Here is a 19,641-nt window from a genome sequence, read left to right as displayed (position 1 = left end):
GTCTTGGTGAGGCGACGAGCTATTCCTGTCCAACTCGATGACTGAGTGAGTGGGAAAGAGCGAAGGTAAACAGAGAAAGAGCAGTATGACGAGCACTTTCACTTTTTATTCTGGAAGCTTATGCAGGTCCGACTAGAAAGGCCCGCAGTCGTCGCGATAGCCAACTCTCACCTTCCCATGTAGGCTAAGAAGTTGCTCATCTCGGTCCCGGAGGCCGGGGTCGTGGCTATCCGCGTAGCCTGTTGCTCGTACCGGCGACGTCATGGTGTAGCTCGGTACTGGCGGTTTGCTTTTCGCGACGCGCGATGGGCGAATCCTCTTTGGAGTATGTCTTTGAGAGCAGCCATCGCTAGAGTTATACGCGTTCAATGGATTGGTTCCATGCGACCTACATATACAAAATGCGATACGGCCCATACGGGCGGACAGAGTCCATCAATCTGACCGGAGCTTGTTACCTTGTTAATTGAGTGAGACGCTACGAAAAGCTACCCCGCTATTTCGTCCAAGCGCGCATTGGCAAGAGCTTGTGCAAGCTTGCATGGCTTGATAGCGGTCATGGCGATAGTGGCAGACTATCTATTCCTATATGGGCAGGTAGGTAGCACCGTTTAACCGAACATCACCGGTCAGCTTCATGTCTTCGGCGCCGCGTCAGAAGTCATTTCGGTGTAATCATTGTATAAGACGGCTTGTAATTCCATGTCAAGGAAAGGGGACATCACGCGATGGGTCGGAATCGGTGTTCAGAACATATCTCATTGGGCTCATGCCATTACAATCGTTGTGTATTCGTATCCGTCACTTCGTATGCAATCGTCAAGTCCACCAACGCCTCTTACTCCATGTCATGCTGGGATGCAATTCGAGGTGGACGCTCATCTACAATACTGTACCGAAGCCGAAGGTCGTCTTGATACTGCGCACGTAGTACTGGTCCCAGTTGGTCTTAGTGGGCTCCTCCTGACCAACTGGTACACCCTTCCACTCGACCCTCATAACCGTCACGGCATCAACATCGTTTTGATCAAACCATATCGACAGTGTCGAGTAGTGTCCCGCAGGCCATTGCGCAAGTCGCCATTTCTGGACGATGTGTGTGGGTTCTTGGAGCTCGGTGAACTCTCCACTGACGTTTCCGCCAAAGAGCTCAAAGGTACCGCCAGGCTTCGCACCTGTGAAGTTCCTCGGGGGTGCCCGTGTAAAAGCAGCGATGCGCTGGGGGTCCGTGAAGGTCTGGTACAGGTTCGCCGCGTCGGTACGGAACTCTGTGCTGTCGGTGATGGTGGTCACATTGACAACAGCACCAGAGCTGCTCTTTTGAGAGCCAGATGCCTCCGTCTGGGAGGTGGATTTGTTCACGCTTGAGCTCGAGTATACCTTTGGGGCCGAGAAGCCGCTACCGGGGTTCGCACCTGGCGCGTGTTGGATATCCTTTCCGTGTTCCGCCATGACCGCTGGCGCAAGCCCTGTGAAACTTGTTCGCAGTTGCGGTAGGATCTTGGATCGTACTAGGTCCTTTACGGGTTGTTTGCTCGCTTCGTCGGAGTAGACGTCTACCTCAAACTGTGACGAGACATTAGTGACTGTGTACACTGGCAGGTGCGAAGAGATAAAGGACGGTGCCAGCGAAGGGAACATACGACATACTCGTCTTCCTCCGTGTCGTGAGCGACTTCCGGGACGGTAATGGTGCCGCTAGCCTCTTCGCCCTCTTTGTTCTTGCCTGCCGACTGAGTCAGCGCGACCAAGAAAGGCAGCTGAGAAAGGACGTACCTGAGTATTCGAGCTTCAGCTTCACGTCGAAGATGGTGATCACTTTGCCTTTGCGTTGGCTCACGTCTACGTCTCCATCCATGCTAACGACCTTGTCGATCTTGGCTGTGACGCCATCCTGCTCAGCCGATATTTGCGTGAGCTCCTTGTCAAGATACTCGCGCGTCCATCCTGACACATCCTTGTTGACCCAATGCCAGTTGTTCGGATTGTGGAGGACCATGGCGATGTTCGGCGGCGCGCTCGATTTCGATTCAATCTCTGTCAAGAAGTTGTTAGCTTCGGCCTCTCATACTATGTAGAAAAACACGTGTAGTGGGATATTGTCAGAGGGCGACTCGTAAGTCTAAGCAGCTGATCCGCATATAAAGAGTACAAGTCTTCTCAGACTGGTGCCAGCTTGTGTCTCATCATTCAAGGATTGGTAAAGGGTGGTGAATACTTACAAATTGTAGCGCTCAAGCTGGAACGGATCTATACAAGCGACAAATCAAGGCGCAGGTGCAGAATGTTGAAGGAGTCGAGGTGTTGATGCGAATTATGTAGAGGGGAGCTCGAGGCAGAAGTTTCTGGAACTGATACCACAAAGCGCGCTATGCCCGGGCCGACCGAAGCTCCGCTCGCGTTCCTTGGCCCGAGCTCTTTGCAGCAGCGGCAGCAACGTCGATGCATGCTGCTGGTCGCGACGCTTCCACTCACTCCAAGCGTCTTCACGAGAGGATGCACTCAACGGTTGCTAGGTAAACGGTTCAAGTTCGATAAGAAGCTGTCACATTCGACATTGAAGAAACTTTCGGGGCTTCACTAGCGGACAGGATACAAGTATTGGCCGGCAATCTCGAACTCACCCATTGCAACATGGCGTGGGATGTTGCCTAGGTGATCCAATCTCACTTCCTCTAGAATCGGGCCATTGGGATGTTCACCTGGACGACAGCTGAACGGGTGTCTTCACTGCCATCTGCACGCGGCATGTTGATCGCATTGAGTTTGAGACCAGGGTTTAGCGCACGGCCGGGAGAACGCGCTGGGGGTTCGCGCTGTGTTGCCATCGTCTAACGGCGAAGAAATTGATGTCATTTTCATTAGAGGATACCGAGGGTGGAGTATTTGAAACCCCTTAACCCCAAGGTAGAGAAGCGCACCTGCCTTCGTACCGTTTCGTCTCCTGCTAGTACCTGGTGTTGCTTGCAGCTAGAAAGTGCGACCGTGTATCTCGACGCGCAGAACCTTGCGACCACCTCTTCCAGGTTTCCCCTCCACACCGTTGCTTTCTTTTTCGCGGCATTCGCACGTCAGATTCTATAACACACTGGGCGCGTCCCTCATTTCCTTCATCGCGACCGTCTTTGCACGCGCGCCAAGTACTACGCCGCCTGGGTGCATGCGCGACGCGTCTTATCAGCGACAAATCGCTTTCGACCCCTCCGGACCATCGGCGCGCACATATCATTCCTTCCCTAGCATCGCGAGCGGCACAGCAAAGGAATCTGCTGCTTTTAAAATCACTCGCTTCCGGTATGTATCCTCATGTTCCCTTTCTTCTCTGCCATGCCGAACCGTGCGGGAAGTTTTAAAGTTCTGTCACCTGTCATTAGCCGTGCGCGAGGCTGTGCGCGCAAACGAGCGTGCCATACAGACCATGGAGCATTCCAGCATTGGTGTCACGACAACGTCTGGGACAAATCGACCGGCAAGACATTTGAGACGACATGACTGGTCCATGCACGATGGAAGCATTGCTCGATCTCTGCAATGGGACCAACAAGTCAAACATCAACGGCAATAAACATGTATTGTCTCAGACAGCGTTTGCTCATCGCATCATGTGCCGCTGCAGCCAAAGCTTTTTCTTGCACAGAGATTTACCTATATAGCATATGCAGAGCGTGCGACATCTGTCCTCCCACACACATTGCTAACTCCTCGTTGCAGTAATAGTAGACCTCCACAGTCGCGATCGTAACGCCTTGAACCATCTGAGATGGTGGCGTCCGTTCTCCAACCAAGCACCTCTCGGGCCAACATGGTGAACCCGAAGAAAAGACCAGGTGAGTATCACATCTTAAGGTCCTATCCAAGACCGGCCACTGTGCAGACACTGACCACTACAGCTTCCGAGCAAGCACAGCCAGCCAAGTCAAAGGCAGTACGCCCATCCGCAAAACGGCGGGTAGAACGGAGAATAGCAGGATATCAAGAATATCTTAAGGGTAATACGAAGGACTTTGTTCGTCACGATCCAGCAACGGAAACGTTGCCCGATCTACTCGCCTACGATGATGAATTCATGAAAGCCGAGAGGGCTTGCCTGGAGATTCCACAAGACTTCATCCTAGCTGTTAAGCCAGACAAGGACCCGCAACTAGCCGCAAGTCTCAGACCCAAACTCAACGAGGTGATGGACGAGTACCAAAGCGAACCCGAGCGTGTGGCAGTCGTCGGCAAGACTGGGCAGGGGAAGTCGAAATTGATAGATGCTATCTTGGGCATCGATGGGATTGCAAGATCGGTAAGCACGACCTCCCCAAAGCATCACGTCATCTAACTTGTCTAGGGGGCAAGCGGCGTGGCAACAACTCGCATTCCAATTGTATATTCACCACGTCGAGCGCACATACAAACACCCTACGAGGTGAGACTGGAGCTTTCCGGCAAGATCGACTGTCGAGATTCAGTACAACAGCATCTTGCCAATCTTGTAGCGAACCTCAAAAGATGCGTGGAAGGGCCCATAGAGCTTGACGATCAAGGCCAAGACAGTCTACGGGCGCTTCAGAATCTGTTCAGCGACATTCCAGAATTCGCATCGAACGAATCTACTTGGACATTCCTAGGATATGATGTCAATTCGCACAAATTCTCATCAGTAGCGAAGCAAAAGGATGCGTTTGGTCAATGCGTCAAGTGGGCTGAGGAACGGCGCCAGAAGATCGCCAACATGTCCGCACAGGGTATCTACGCTACCAATGTGACGGAGCTGCGGAGAGAGCTCGCGCAATTCAGCGACGATCAAGCCAAGATGGACGACACCAAACTTGGTTTCAACCCCTCTGCGCTCGTAGAGAGGATTGAGGTCTTTGGTGACTTTCGGATTCGCTACTCGATCGGCGACTGCCCCGGACTACAGGACATCAACAAGGCAAGCTTGTGCCCTTCCCAGGTTGACATCGCTCAAGCTAACCGTGTGTTGATAGGACCGTGAAACAAAAGCGAACCGATATCTTCAGGACTGCAAAGTAGTCATAGTCGCTGAAGAAATCACGAGAGCTGGCGATAGCGCGTTTCTTGACCACTTAATTAATGACCGTACTACAAGGAGACCCGATCAATGCATCATCATCGCCTTGACAATGGGAGAGTCCAATCTGAATCCATCGGATCGCAAAGATGCAGATTTCAACCAACATGAGATAGCTGATCTCGACTGGCTAGCCGAACGTAAAGCAGAAACTCGGAGAAAGAAGGACAGCTACGCGCCAACAGACTATGCGCAAAGAGACCACTGCGCCCGCGAGATCGCTTTCATGACCCTCGAAGAGAACGAAATATGTGCCCGAGAACGAGGTCGTCGCATCAGCGACAGGCTGAGGCAAAGATTCGCAAAGCAGAACGAAGATTTGACAGTTATGACGACTTCGGCAAAAGACTACATGGAGCATGTCGAGGGCTACCACCAGTACACCGACGAGCATCTGCCGCTGTCCGTTGAGTCCACCCAAATCCCCAGTCTATGCAGGGAACTCGCCACTATCGCCAATGAACGGCTGCAGAAAGATCTTCTTCGGTTTTACAGGCGAACACTACCCGAGCTCTTCAGCTATATCGAGCTCGCTTGCAGCACGACTTCCGGGCCGGTGCAGACAGGGCCCAGGTTCAACTTTGACGAATTCGCATCCAAACTGTTGAAGCCGCTCGAAGTCTTCCTCGACGTTTTCGAAAATGAACTCATCCTTCCGAGGATTAAGAGCATGAGGGAAGGAGTCGGCGATTGGAAGAACGAAGGTCACCATAACATCAACAATGTTTGGCGAAAGTTGCATGGCAACGCCGTACGGTGCTACTTGAACAAGCTAGGCAACCACCGGACAAAGGGACTGCCGAGTTGCAGTTGGAACATTACGCTTCTGGGTCCTGTCCAGAAGACGCTCGACCCGCTGTTCAAGGAGCTAATCGCAGAAGCACCCTCCAGGCTGGGTAGCCTTGCATACCAGCTAGAAGGAGTCGTGGACGACTTCCTGGAAGCCCTTCGCGTTGCCGCCGAACAGCTCGACAGCAAGAATTTCGTAGCGAACCTTGACGACAAGAAACCGCAACTCTACAAGATGTATAATGTTGTCGGCAAAGACCTCATGATATTCCTTCGGCTGTTCCGAGGACGTCTTACTGAAGACGGCAACGGTGACTTCTTTCCCCAAAAAATGAAACCGGTCTACACTGCCACATTACGGGCAAAACCGGTGGGCAAGTTGACCATGAAAGAGGTGCAGATGCAGACACTGGAAGCGCGCATATGCGGAAAGAACAGTCCCTACGACCAAATGGTCGACATGTTTGAAACCGCTTGGAAAGCCAAGAAGATAGCGTTGTTGGAGATTGGCAGACAAGCTATCGCATTTCACATAGCAGAGATCAAGGCGTCGTACAAGCAACTCAGCACTCCTGAGCTGCAGGATGATGCCGTGACGCTGCTGCGCGCCGAGCTGGAGCGCAAGGTTGGCGTGGCGAGGGAACAGTGCAAGGGACCTATTCTGACTTCTCTTCTGGAATGCGGGCTCGATCCGAACTTGAAGAAAGTGAAGAAAGAGAAGAAAGTCAAGAGAGAGAAGAAGGTCGCGAAGGTGGAGAAGTAGGCAAATGGAGTGTGGAAATGGTAGTGAGATCGGGTGTATACCCAGGGTTTGCTTTCATGCGTCCGTTCAGTTCAGGTATGATACCCACAATGGGCGGTAGGCCCGCGAAAATGGAGTCTGGTTTTGTTGTGCGATAGTTTTGCGATGTATGTGTGTCTATGTAGGCTTTCGAACACGAGTTCGCCACACTATGGAGATGTTGTCGGATGATTAGACTGTCGCACAACTAGCTCCTGAAGGAATAACGGAAGGATATCTCCTGGAAGTCTACGTTACCTTTGAGACATTGCCAACTTTCATCTTTGTACCAACGTAGACTGCAGCGCACCTATTCGATTTCTTGTTTGTATGCTTCACCGAGATGATTGGGATACTCTATCCAATACGCAAGTCATGTAGCCGGCAACATTAGTCTCCCGCGAGGCAACGTAGTGTATACATAATCGCTATGCCGAACATCCAGAACAACGCCTTCAAAGAAAACCGCTATCATGACACGCACAAGATCCCGTACCCTGTCGTGCCGCGCCGCTCCGTTCACTCGATGCTCCGTCACATACAAGGTAGACCACAGGTTAAGGAAAATCCTGGTTTTGAGACGTATCTCGAGATCACATCCCTAGGTCTGCACGCCGAGACCTGGAAGGGATGCCAAGTTAACTACGTTCGTATCTGGAAGCACCACGGCGACGAGCAGAAGTTGAGGCAGTATGCCGACGCTGGCTGGGCTTAGAAGGGAGTATACAGCCCTCTCGTTTTCCTGCTCCGGCCTGTTTTTGACTCTGCTGTCTACAAGACGGCTGCTCTATCTTACTGCCGTCTTTAGCAAGACCGATGGGTAGTTATTCTTCATGAATCCATGATACTTCTCTCCTGTTATGACACTTGACTCTTGTTTGTGATGATGTAGACACTGTCGATCCGTATGTGCACCTGTCTAGTTGAGTCAATTGCCGTGAAGATGGGCCATTACGCTGTTTGGTTCGCATGACATAGCGGTACCAAGCTGCCCGGACCCAATAACATGCATGTAGTAGAAGAGGTCTTTGGGGCGGACTAAAGCTTCCAGACCTCGTGACAAGCTCCGTGCGGTCGTAAAGGTCATGGGCGTTGACCGGGGTCAAAAGTCACAGTAGCCCTTACGCCAACTGCAAGAGCACCATCGTATTCAGAGTGTCGGTTATCTATCAACCCAGAGCAGTTTCAGCGACAACATCACGTCATTGCTTCGCACACGTGCTGCGACAGAACGTTCTCGGAACGGCGAGTGTTGCGACGGGCTCATTATAGATGCAAAGACAAGAACTTATGATCACAGATCGAGGAAAACGTTGCATTATGGCTGGGCTGCGTCGTCTACTATATCTTACACCTATTCAGAGAAGTTGGCTGTGTGTTGGGAGGTCTCGGCGAACAAGACACGCCGGCTGACGTCCATCATCTGTATCAGCAGCTCTTATAGATGCGGCAGCAGCTGCACTCCCTTCAAATCAGCCTTGCGCCCTAGCCCCTGGCGCTCGGTTGCTGCGAAGGCGTCCGCCCAATCCGTTCGCGTGATGTCGACGGCTGTGTATGAGAAGCCGTTCCGGAAAATTTTCTCAGACCTATGTGAAGTGTCCCAGGACCCACCAATACCTACTAGAGCAAAATTCCCGGCTGCTATGTATGCGGCAAAAGCGATTTCTTTCGAGGCGATAAAAGTCTATCTAGGTACATAAGGGTAAAGCCTGGAGGCCCTCACGCTTTTTTAAGGCGTTAGAGAAATTCCTAGAACACTGTGAAGTGCTCCTAGGTCCTGCATTATCTGTTAGAACGCAATCTCCTCATGCGACATATACGGCAAAGCCAGTTTCTCAAAATGCGATACGATATTACCCAGGTATATAACAGCTAAGCCTGGAGGTTCTGACGGATTCCTCGGGCGCTGGGGGAATCCTTGGAAGTCTATGAAGTGCTCCCGGGCCTCTCGAGACCCTGTTAGATCAAAAGTTCCCAAAGCTATGTATGCGGCAAAGCCAATCACGAATTCCAGATCTGGAGCGTCATGGGTGGAGGTCACCCACATACTATCGCTCGCGATTCCGGTATCCATCTCGCATACGACGACCCTGCTGATCGTCTCGGCATCAGATTCAGCGGCATTGGAAACGGCGATGAGCTGGAAGGATGGCCCTGGCTGATGGTGGATAGGAATGCCGAGAAGCTATCCTGCGGCTCATTCCGCTCGTCGACTGGCTTGATGGCTTGGATACTGAAGACTTGCGACCACGTCGCCGGTATCTCGCCAACAATTGTATCGACCGGCCACGATATGGACATGCCCGCCATCTACTGGAAGCTGGAGAGAAGTGGCAGGCACTCCGAACCCAGGACTAGAACGTGAGAGAGACTTTCGAGGCGGTTCGCCAACATGTACAGACCCGGCCCAGTGTCTTTGAGATGCCGCCGACAAGAGACAGGATCGATCTAGACCCTACAAGAGCTAAGAAAGAAGAAGTACGAGAGATCTTTTTTGCGCATTGTCACAAAGTTAATTTACCCCAGGCGACTACATTGGTGTCGCCATAACCTGGAACGCAGTATTCCAATGTATGTAGTTGCCAGGCTTTGCGAACAACAGCACAGAAAGCATCCCTGGTTTGACTCTAAGCGCGCTTCGACTGCAGGCCCGGTGATGGACATTGTCGAAACTTCGAAAGAGGTATTAATGTATTGGCTGCTAATGGCACGGGACCAGGAACAATCCAGATCTTGTGCGAGCTCGTTGAGCGTTGCGGCGTCTCTCTCGAGAAACATAATGTGTAAGGCGGGTAGCTTTTCCATTGATTGCTTTTCCTTAGGGATATTTCTGAGGAAGAGGACTTTGAAGTCGACACTGATACTACGATAGTGTGCCTTCGCTATATCGTTGAAGAGGCTCGCAAAGTGGTTGGAACGAAGGCGCTGTACCCGCGAGCCTGCACTGAGTGCCCGGGTTCCAAGGTCCTATTCGCATATCTCGTCGCGAAAAGATTAGTCCAGACGCCTACATCAGCGCTGCGACAACCCAAAAGGCGGTAATACTAAGATGGTAGCTGCCAGGGCGTGGTCTGCGACAAGGCTGAGTCGACACAGTCAGAGTACAGGGCGAGGCGGCTGGCGAGCGTCAGCGAGCCCGCCGCCTCTGCCAGCCTGCCGCGCAGCGGCGCCCCCCATCTACAGAGAAGATTAGCATGGCCCCTGCACTAAGGATGACACGCTCAATCAAAGAGAAGCTGCCGTTTTTTTGCTCTTGATCTGGCGCCGGAGTAGATAGGATATTTTGGAGGGATTTGCAATGCGATATCTGTGTTTGCGAAGATAGCAAAATGTGAAGTGCAGAAGAAATGGTGTTCTGAGCGTTTTTGCAAGTGAAGAAAGGTCGCTGGACCCTTGCGCGGCAAAAAGAGGGCAAAAAGAAGAGCTCCGCTCGACTCGAACTCGGGTCTCCACGCACTAACTTTGCGGAGGAGTCAGATCAAAGAGCAAAAAAATGGTAGCTTCTCTTTGATTGAGCGTGTCATCCTTAGTGCAGGGGCCATGCTAATCTTCTCTGTATCGTTTCAAATTGACCAAATGCCCGAAGGCGAAGGTTGGACGAATAGATTGGTATATATAATGAGGCGTTTCATGTTGCGCGCCGGGGCGCGTGAAAAGCTGGATATGGGCCGGCGGCGGTCGGGAACACCAAAACTTGGAAGTGGACCACGCTCGAACCACCAAAGCTTTGGAAAGTCTTCGGGTGACCTGTGCGTGTCCAGCAGCTGCATAAGGGCTATCATAGGCGGGCTTCGCCCGCTGTGATAGCCATTGCGACTATTCGCTATGTCTTAACGGCCCATGGGACAGCCAAGATATGTTCACCATCTCTTTCTTCGGTCAACGTAAGGTACGCAGATTGATGTAGACAGCTAGCGGTAAAGACTTGTTACCATACAGATGCGTCTGCTAGCTGCGCAGTTGTCTTGTCGGTAGGATAAACACTTAATTCCAGCGCGGTATAGTTGGACCTGTCGCAAATGCTTCCAGCGATCTTCGATATCGCAGGACTTAATGGCACGATGTCTTTCACTAGTTGTTGAACTTGGTTGTCAGCTGTCTGCATGATTTCGGAGTACTTAGGGAATTGCACCTGAAGCCTCTCAGTGCACGATATGCACGGAAAGCAATCTGGTGTCCTGATATGAGATGGAAGTCAGTTTGGAGGCGGGCAGTGATGCAACAGTATCACGGAGAGAGAATACAAGTGTGTGAGAAAGCCAGGCAAGTGGTATTGACTGTGATGTTTACCCCTCCACCCCACTTGCGCTTCGCGAAACTGCGCATTAGGAAGTAGCGCTTCAATATGGTCGTCACGGTCGCGCCTTCCAAATTTCGACTCAACTACACATGTACGTCGGAAGCAACCGTGGAATGCGTATGCCAGAACTAATGATGAGCGCCAACGCATATCCTGCAGTTAAATGTGATGCTCTGCAATAAGAGCCTCATGACGTGATGTATACTTTCAAGTAACCCTTTCTGTGCAATGCGCCTCAGAGAACGAGATCTTCTTAGCATATCAGTATGTATGCGTAGGGCAAGTGGCCAATTCGAAACAATACCGCGAAAATTCACAGGGCCCGTACCAAAGATGATGCACACAGAGTTCAAATGAGAGGAGACAAGGGTATCATTACTACTCTACTCCTCCAACAAGTCCATCACCAACTGCGGAATGACCTGCACACCCTCACCCTGTATCGCACTAATCGGCACAGTCTGCACGTTGCGCCGCCACGCATGCTTGCGGTTACTAGGATGGGGTTGCGCGCCCTTGCTCACTTCCTCCAGATACGCACGAAGAGCCTCAAAGTTGGCCTGCGTATCCGGCAAATCGGCCTTTGTCGCGACAACGAACCACGGCTTCGACGAGATCGGAGTTGTGCTCAGGAAGGGAAGAGGCTTCGGCGAAGGATCCAGATGCGGCGAGTCGAGAAGGTCGGATGCGTCGCTCGGTGGTGCTTTACCAGCGGGCGTGTATGTGACCATCCTGCGCTCTGTCTCGGCGTTGAGTTCCTTTCCGCGCAGTGTCTCGTACTCGGATACTTCGCGCCAGAGCAGCTTGAGCGCTGCGACAGCATCACCGGCGGAGAGGTCGATGACGAAGGCGAGGACTGCGGCGCGCTCAATGTGTCGCAGGAAGCCTAGTCCGAGCCCTTTGTCTAGATGCGCATCTTCGATGAGACCCGGAACGTCGGCAATGGTAAAGTTCTCGCGCAGCTCTCCATTTGGTCTGCGTGACCTGACAAGCGGTCGTCCCTTGTGGTCGTCCAGGACAACAGTGCCGACGTTTGGCTGGAGGGTTGTAAAGGCCCAGTTGCCGACTCGTGCACGGCTGTTGCTCAAGGCACGGAGGAGCGTACTCTTTCCTGCGTTGGGCAGCCCAACCAGTCCCAGATCCGCAAGAATCTTCAATTCTAGTTGTAGTGATATCTTCAGGCCTTCATCTCCGCGCGTAGCCATCTTCGGCCTGTTGTTGAACGGCGTCATAAAGTGTGGGTTACCCAGGCCGCCCATCGCTCCGGCTGCGATCAGCATAGGCGTCTCCATGTGCTTGTCCAAGTCCAGCCACATGGGCGCTTCCGGCTCGAGGGCTGCGAGATGCGATCTTCGCGGTGGAGGGAGCTTGGGGAACTTGATCCTGCTCAACTCTGAGGGTATAGTGCCGGGGTAAACCAGCCATCGGTCTCTCCTGTAGCTGGGCTGTCCCTCTTCCAGCTCCTCTGCGTCTTCATCTTGCTCCATCTTCCAGTGCTCATCCTCCATTATCGCCACCGGATCATGTCTTTGTAGCTCGCGCACAATCGTTCCCACAGGCACCGTGATCAAGACGTCGGTCCCCCGCTCGCCACCTTTGACCTTGCCTTGCCCATTGCGCCCTCTGCCAGCCTTGATCTGTCGTCGCCGGGCAAGCTTATGTAACGATGTCTCACCGCGGACTGCTTGGATGTAGACGTTGCCTCCACTGCCACCGTCGCCGCCATTTGCAGGCCCTTCTTCAATGTACTTTTCGCGCAAGAACGAGACGCAGCCGTGGCCGCCGCCACCAGCTTCAACCGTGAGGATGCATCGGTCGGCAAAAGGCGTGAGGGAATAGTCGTCCGCCGTTGGATCTAATCGCGAAGATTGCGCATTTGGGTTCGCATCGGACTGCTCAGCAGACGTGGAGTTGCATCTGAGCTGTAGCGGGAATCGTTTGCGGAGTGGACATCTGCGCGCTGCCGAGGCAAGTGGCACGTGGAGAAAGGCGGGATACAGAAACGGCGTAAGCGTACCGCTGAGACTGTACGGACGAGCGAACGACATGCGTTAATTGCGAAGGTGGCGTCGTTAGGAAGATATGTTCAATCCTGTATATTTCAATCGTCAATATCGCGTCGCGGGACTAGCGAATGGCGGCCCCAGTTCCGATACATGATCTACAACGCTTGTCCAGGCTAGTCCTACATGCCTCGGTACCCAGCAAACCTCAAAAGTACATATGACTTCTTGGGCATTTACTGCTGCCTTGGACAGGCGTTCAATCGTTTGCCTATCTTTCGCCCTTTCTTGGAAGCCCCCAAACTTCGTATCAGTACCTGCATAGTACCTGCCTCGACCCCCATCAGCCCCCATTTTCAATAAACCCTTTCGCCCCATCTACCAGCCCCATCATGATCCGATGTGCCTTGCTCACACTGGCAGCCGTGCTGCTCAGAGTCGCCAAACCCGAGTACTTCAGACTTGGTGGGAAACTCGGTCTCTCCAGCAGTCAGCTTGTAACCCTCCATTACTACCTCAAGTGGGCGTTGCCGATATGGGCCCTTGTAGACTTCAACTCGGTGCTCAATCGCTTTGCCGAAAGGCGATGGCTCTGGAGGACCGACAAGTCTATTTGGGATTGGAAGAATGAAGTCGCTGTAGTCACAGGTGGTTCGGCGGGTATCGGAGGCTGTGTGGTCAAGAAGCTCACCTCTCATGGCATCAAAGTCGCGGTTCTCGACGTTAGCCCCCTGTCAGAAATCTTTACCAAAGGTACGTTGCGGCACAGGATCGCCGTGTTTCAAGCTAATGATCTTAGATGAGCTTGCCCTCGTACGATACTACAAATGTGACATTACATCGCGAGACAACATCCATCAGGCGGCGGAAGCCATTCGTTCCGACTTGGGCTCACCATCCATACTAATCAACAATGCCGGCATCGGTAACGCGTGGACTGTCAAAGACATCCCCCAGGTCAACCTCAACAGAATGTTCGATATAAATCTTCTGAGTCACTGGAGCACTGTCCAGGAGTTTCTGCCAGACATGCTCGCTAAGAAAAAAGGCCACATCATGGGCGTCGCAAGTCTTGCTTCCTTCGTCGCTCTCGCAGGTGCCGTGGATTACAGTGCCACCAAGGCGGCGCTTCTGGCTTTCCATGAAGGCCTAACACAAGAAATTAAGCATCGCTACAAGTGTCCAACGATCCAGACCTCCATGGTCCATCCCAACTGGACCAAGTCAGCAATCACCTCACACGAGGCACTTGCGGCGGGGCTGAAAAGCGTGCGCGCAAACATCCTAGAGCCAGAAGACGTAGCCGAGGCCATGGTGAACCAGATAATCTCAGTCAAGAGTGGGCAACTGATTCTTGGCCCAGCGATTACTCCCATTATCCGAGCACTGCCTCTTTGGATCGGGGAGCTGATTCGAGATAGCCAAGCCAAGGTCGTCACCGGTGATGGCTCCACCGGCGCATGAACGATTCCTTCGACACGGTGATGACAGGGAAGAGCGGCAGTTCCTACGGGCGGTACGGAGCGTACCCGTTCCAACCGCCTGTGGCCAGCAGCGTCAGTGAGAACTGCATGTTCCAACCAGCAACGCCCCGCCGCAATCTCGAGAGGTTCGTTGGAATTTTACCGCGAAGCCGAATCAGCGGCACAGACGCTGGCGAGGTCGCAGAGGTTGGAGAGGGCTGCGCCACGTCAATATTCGGGGTCGGCAGTCAGCAGCGCTTCTTCTGTCAATTTAGCGAAGTCAATAGAAGGTATTTTGCGCAGCACACCATGGGTAATGCAACCAAAATGCCCACTTCTGACAACTGTTATAAACGATCGGGCGGCTGATGCACAATATGCGAACGATCGCGCGCCACAGCCGGAATCCTGAGCTAATCATAGCTAATGCAGTGAGTATTCTCGGGGTTGTAGGCAAGGTATGTGGACTCAGCCCCAGTTCCTACAGCACCCATGCAAGGTACATTTCGCGCCTAACCCAACTCGGTCCGAACAAAGTGCAACCGTACGAAGGACCACGGCCTTGGGCACGAGGCGCGGAATTCAATAGTTATATGTTGCCTCTTTGTTGTCTGTTTCATCATCTCCGGGTATCTGCCGTGCTGCCTCCGCCTCGTTGTTGTTACTCTGCTTTGCTTTCCTCTAGTCATTCGTTTCAGATCTCGTGAGCATGCAATGGGTTGGTTCGAGCGTGTTCTGTTCGCGTGTTGCACTGCATCTTTGGTAGTTGCGAGAAATGTTGAATCAGGTTCAAAGAGTAAGTGGAGCGCTGGTAGATGGTTGCATTAACTCATGTTATACAGCTGCAAGCCTCTCTAATACTCATCTCACGAACGAGAGATCCCCTATAATTCCACGGCGCGATTTGCATTTTCGCAATGACACGAGCACATCAGAGATAATTCCAACAAGCCTAAGCACATCAGCTACATCGACGCTCTACACTTCTACGACAGTGGACTCTATTACGACGTCGAAGTCCGAGATCAACGCGCCATCAACAGCTACTATCCAGACTACCAGCTCCTATCGCCAGCTAAATCCAACGAAACAAGACTCAGATGGAACAACAACCTCATATGGTAGCGCAAGTAGCAGCGCTTCTGCAATATCTTCTGCTGCGGGCGAGTCGGCGGCGATATCCCTCATCATCACAGGAACGCAACAGCTATCTGCACCATCATCGATCTCTTTGATCGATCAAATACAAACATCGATACCTGCTCAATCATCTTCGGTTCCTTCAGAGGCTTCTTCTTCTACGCGCGCATCATCCACAGTTCAGGTCCTACCAGTCACTTCGGACGTCAAGTCGACCGCGAGTACATCCACACCGTCTACAACATGGATGATTGCGGGCTCATCACGAGCGTCAAGCATTCCTCTGCCTGCCAGTACATACTCCGTCTCAGTTTCTCCTACGGATTTATCAAGCCTGGTGATGATTACTTCGCAGACCTCGCAGTCTCCATCTTCGACCTCCACCGTCGATGTTACTGCGATCACATCAATCGAGTCTATTCCCTCAGCCTCTTCACAAGAGAAGGTCAGCAGTGAGCCCACGAAGGCTACAGGACTACTTCAACACTCTGTATCTAGTCTTAATAGCTGGGTGGCATCAAGCTCCGTTCCCGCTGTCATTGGAAGTGGAAGCAGTAGCCTCGCATCTCCGGCTTCCATTGCAGAGGCGGCCACACCAATCAGTGTCGCATCTCAATCAGCACAATCATCTGCTTCAATAGGATACGCCAATCTTCCACCGGGTCAGGACAATGCGCCACTTAACACGTCGGCAGCAACCCCTTCCGCCTCAGCCCATCTCGAAAGCAGTGTGATTGGTCCCTCATCAATTCCGACTCTCTCCAGCGGTTCACTCTCTCCGACGAGAATCACTTCTACAGCAGCGTCCTTGGCAGCTTCGATGAGTTCAGTGGTCGCGGGCATGCCATCAAGCTCTGCTCAGCCCAGCGTAACAAAGAGCGAGACTCCTACATCGAATGTAACCGCACCTGTTCAGTCTAGCAGCTCTCGGATCGACAGCTCTACTTCGAGCGGCAGCGTCACGACTTCTGCATCTACCAATCGCGATAAGACTGCTTCTTCAACCATGACTCGACCGCAACCCATACCCATCAATCCTATTAACGGTAACATGACAAGGCCAACAAGCACGATTACTACTACGTCAGCGCAAACAACTGGGTACATATCTCCGCCGGCACCAGGAAACGGCACCGTCTCCTCCTCGTTGGCTTTCGCAACCACATACTCGGCAGCAAGCAGCCTCGCAAGCACTGCTACAATCTCGTCATCTTTGGACTTATCTGGCTCTTTCACACAAACCTTCATCGCGTCCAAGACTAGTCAGATCTTGAGTACTGCGACATCTAGTCAGGCGGCGGAGATCTCAGATGCACCACTTTGGGGGAGCGATCCAACAACTGCGCAATCAACCCCCGCTTCAGGAATTTCCGCTTCGTCTTCCGTTGACTTGGGACTTTTGCCTTTTCCGCTGGAACCTCCGCTTCAAACGGCACCTACTGGGTGGACGAACAGCTCAACTTCCAGCGTCATTGGCGGAACTCTCACTCCCAGCGCACCGTTATCTACGGCTAGTATCGTCACCAGTTCCCAAGCAACCAGATCAGGTACCTTGCGCGACGTGTTTTCATCATTTCCTTTCTTATCCACCACCACGTCTGCTATTATCCCTACTCCCACTTCGCTCACCGGCTTCATAACGAAGACGAAGACAGGGACTGAGAGCTCGATTCTCAGCTCGCGCACGAGTTCGATGTCTACAAATACCTACGACACTACCCTGAGGACCCGAACTTTGACCAATGCGCCCACGAGCAGTGCTACCGAGACAGAGGCCGCTGCAGCTCCACCCTCGAAGCCACTGACGCCAGAGGAGACTGCCGGGGTCGCTATAGGAAGCACCGCTGGGATCCTACTTGCTATAGTCGCCGCGATCTTCGTCGCTCGCCGCTATCATGCTATTCATACGGCAAAGCGTGGAAGCGGTGGCTCGTCGGGTGTCTACCCCGGAGTTGCGTGGTTGTACGATCCTTCACTTGGCGAGAATGGTAGCGGTGGCAGTGGCAGTGGATCGAACGATGCACTCATGTCTGGTGGAGCGAGTGGGTTGCCGTCAACTGGAAGTAGAACACCACCTCGCGTGCCGAAGAACTCTCGCGAGTACGATCCTCGTGGTTGGCTCAACATTGCGCAGAACTACAGCGACCCTGGCAACCCATGGAGAGAAGACCCATTCAGAGATCCCGAAGATCCCTTCAAAGACGCCTTTAGAGACTGGAGAGGTAGCGATGCGATTACCTCGCCGAGTGATCCTGGGTCTGATCTTGTTGCGGAGGTGACAAAGTATGCTGCGGGCCCGCAAAGACCTCTCCCCCCCGTACCAGCGTCTCTGACACCACTGTTCCGCGACCATGTCATTCCATCGCCGACTATAAGTCCAATCATGAATAGCTGCAGCCTGAAGCGTAGCCATTCGGTATCGTCAAGACGAAGCAGTGTCAAGAGCCAAAGGTCTCTAAGGAGCCTTCGTGCCTGTCCTTCGCCAGATTCCGAATCGAGAAACGTCCCACCGATATCTCCTTCCTGGCGTCGAGCGAGTAAGATCCTGGCATCTATTAGGGAGGGACACGCGGACGACCCTCTTCCAGATCCGATCGAACATGACCTGCTTCTGCCTGTCGATGTAAGATCGGAAACACCGGATTCAGTGATGGTACATGTATATGCGCCAGCACCCGTAAGCAGGACGCCATTGCGACCGATGTTATCTACAATACTTTCGGATGACGAAATGTCACTACCAAGCATAGCAGCCGCAAACTCATTAGCAGTTGTACCACCTCGGTCAACTGGTAGCATCCTCTTCCCCACACTCAAAGACGACAGATACGCATACACTTCACTCCCTTCAACCAACATCCCATCACCATCACCACCACATTCCGAACGAGCAGATAGCGACAAAACAATAACCCAATCCACCTACTCCGTCCGACCATCATCTCCAACCCCAACAACCACTTCCGCACCGCGGAACAAAGGTTGGGAAGAGATAAAACGCACATCCAACGGCTCATCCAGTCTCATGTCGTCGCGCCCGCCAACACCACCTTTCCACCACTTCGCGCTTCCACCGAGACCCAATCTCACCCCTCCGCCTCCCCTCAAGAAACGCTCTCTGATTCAACTCCGCCGTAAGACACCCTTGGCTGGCCCCGGTCAACTTTTGGTTCCACCTCACAACCATTACTCTTCTCCTTCGTCTTCGCCCTTGACGGTGCAGACGAACTTCATGGTCAACTCGAACAAGAGCTTTGAAGGGCCGAGGATGAGTTTGCTAGCCAAGGTGCACAGCATGAGTGATATTAGAGACGAGACAGCGAGTCCGAAGAAGAAGAAAGGCATTGGGCTTGGGATTGGATATCGCGATTCCATCTCGCGAAGGGTAGGGCGAGTCTCGAGATGGGGTCCTGAGGATGTGGGGACGAAGTTTTGAGGTTTTCCTTTGGCTTTGGCCACGGTTTTGCATGCAGTATGTCTCTTTGGAGTCTTGGTTTGTCGCCTGTCGATGCATTCCAGGCGACACTTATATCTCTTAAGTCTCAGCACAACGGTCTATCATCACGACTCCGCCCAATGTCGAACGAAGCGTTCCACTACGCATCTTTCATGTCTCACCTTTCCAGCAGTTTTACTGGGGCGTCCTACTTGAAGCGTCATACACATTAGATTATCCCACTTTGTGCTGTTACTTTGTTCACTGCGCTACAGAAACACCTTTTTTGTATATAGGATCTGTATAGCTAGTTTCTAATTCTACTTTAATACACATGAGATCCGTACCCTTCATTGCAGCACTCGTGATTGAACTTTTTCGCGCAGCCACTTCTCTAGTAACGAATGCATAAAGTAAATGACGATGTCAGTATAACGAGACCGCCCTCGTTATCTCTGTACGACAGAACAATTGTACAACGCTCTTACTCTTCTCGGTCAATGCATCGTACATCACTTTCTTGCGGTGAGAGCACTATGCAATCTTCTCACCCCCAACCATCTGCATACACAGCTTCCTTGCAAACACATACATACATCACCGGTAGGTACCATCTCCAAGAACAAGTCTGATGCAACCCACCCACGCACTA

General features: G+C 52.4%; 7 protein-coding genes across 7 annotated transcripts; 5 read left to right on the top strand and 2 right to left on the bottom strand.

The window, feature by feature from the left end:
* Positions 1 to 882: 882 nt before the first annotated feature.
* Positions 883 to 1,999, bottom strand: J4E85_000870 (uncharacterized protein; the record flags this gene model as incomplete). Its single annotated transcript, XM_051465159.1, has 3 exons — positions 883 to 1,566; positions 1,644 to 1,726; positions 1,777 to 1,999. The coding sequence occupies 3 exons, from the start codon at positions 1,997 to 1,999 to the stop codon at positions 883 to 885; spliced, it is 990 nt and encodes a 329-aa protein (XP_051331680.1).
* A 1,803-nt stretch (positions 2,000 to 3,802) lies between these two features.
* J4E85_000869 (uncharacterized protein) lies at positions 3,803 to 6,629 on the top strand (the record flags this gene model as incomplete). Its single annotated transcript, XM_051465158.1, has 4 exons — positions 3,803 to 3,827; positions 3,891 to 4,288; positions 4,334 to 4,961; positions 5,026 to 6,629. 4 exons carry the CDS (start codon positions 3,803 to 3,805, stop codon positions 6,627 to 6,629), a joined length of 2,655 nt encoding a protein of 884 aa, XP_051331679.1.
* A 448-nt stretch (positions 6,630 to 7,077) lies between these two features.
* J4E85_000868 (uncharacterized protein) lies at positions 7,078 to 7,362 on the top strand (the record flags this gene model as incomplete). The annotated part of the gene is made up of 2 exons (XM_051465157.1): positions 7,078 to 7,192; positions 7,253 to 7,362. 2 exons carry the CDS (start codon positions 7,078 to 7,080, stop codon positions 7,360 to 7,362), a joined length of 225 nt encoding a protein of 74 aa, XP_051331678.1.
* Positions 7,363 to 8,487: 1,125 nt separating this feature from the next.
* Positions 8,488 to 9,012, top strand: J4E85_000867 (uncharacterized protein; the record flags this gene model as incomplete). The annotated part of the gene is made up of 2 exons (XM_051465156.1): positions 8,488 to 8,508; positions 8,662 to 9,012. The coding sequence occupies 2 exons, from the start codon at positions 8,488 to 8,490 to the stop codon at positions 9,010 to 9,012; spliced, it is 372 nt and encodes a 123-aa protein (XP_051331677.1).
* A 2,318-nt stretch (positions 9,013 to 11,330) lies between these two features.
* On the bottom strand, positions 11,331 to 12,995 carry J4E85_000866 (uncharacterized protein; the record flags this gene model as incomplete). Its single annotated transcript, XM_051465155.1, has 1 exon — positions 11,331 to 12,995. One exon carries the CDS (start codon positions 12,993 to 12,995, stop codon positions 11,331 to 11,333), a length of 1,665 nt encoding a protein of 554 aa, XP_051331676.1.
* A 347-nt stretch (positions 12,996 to 13,342) lies between these two features.
* J4E85_000865 (uncharacterized protein) lies at positions 13,343 to 14,414 on the top strand (the record flags this gene model as incomplete). Its single annotated transcript, XM_051465154.1, has 2 exons — positions 13,343 to 13,703; positions 13,750 to 14,414. The coding sequence occupies 2 exons, from the start codon at positions 13,343 to 13,345 to the stop codon at positions 14,412 to 14,414; spliced, it is 1,026 nt and encodes a 341-aa protein (XP_051331675.1).
* A 2,832-nt stretch (positions 14,415 to 17,246) lies between these two features.
* On the top strand, positions 17,247 to 18,094 carry J4E85_000864 (uncharacterized protein; the record flags this gene model as incomplete). The annotated part of the gene is made up of 2 exons (XM_051465153.1): positions 17,247 to 17,906; positions 17,963 to 18,094. The coding sequence occupies 2 exons, from the start codon at positions 17,247 to 17,249 to the stop codon at positions 18,092 to 18,094; spliced, it is 792 nt and encodes a 263-aa protein (XP_051331674.1).
* Between the last annotated feature and the right edge of the window lie 1,547 nt (positions 18,095 to 19,641).

This window comes from Alternaria conjuncta (assembly GCF_024043145.1).
Source record: "Alternaria conjuncta strain BMP 0040 chromosome Unknown scaffold_1, whole genome shotgun sequence".
NCBI classification, from domain to species: domain Eukaryota; kingdom Fungi; phylum Ascomycota; class Dothideomycetes; order Pleosporales; family Pleosporaceae; genus Alternaria; species Alternaria conjuncta.
The sequence above is the reverse complement of the archived record's forward strand: the minus strand, read 5'-3'. Positions and strand labels throughout refer to the sequence as shown.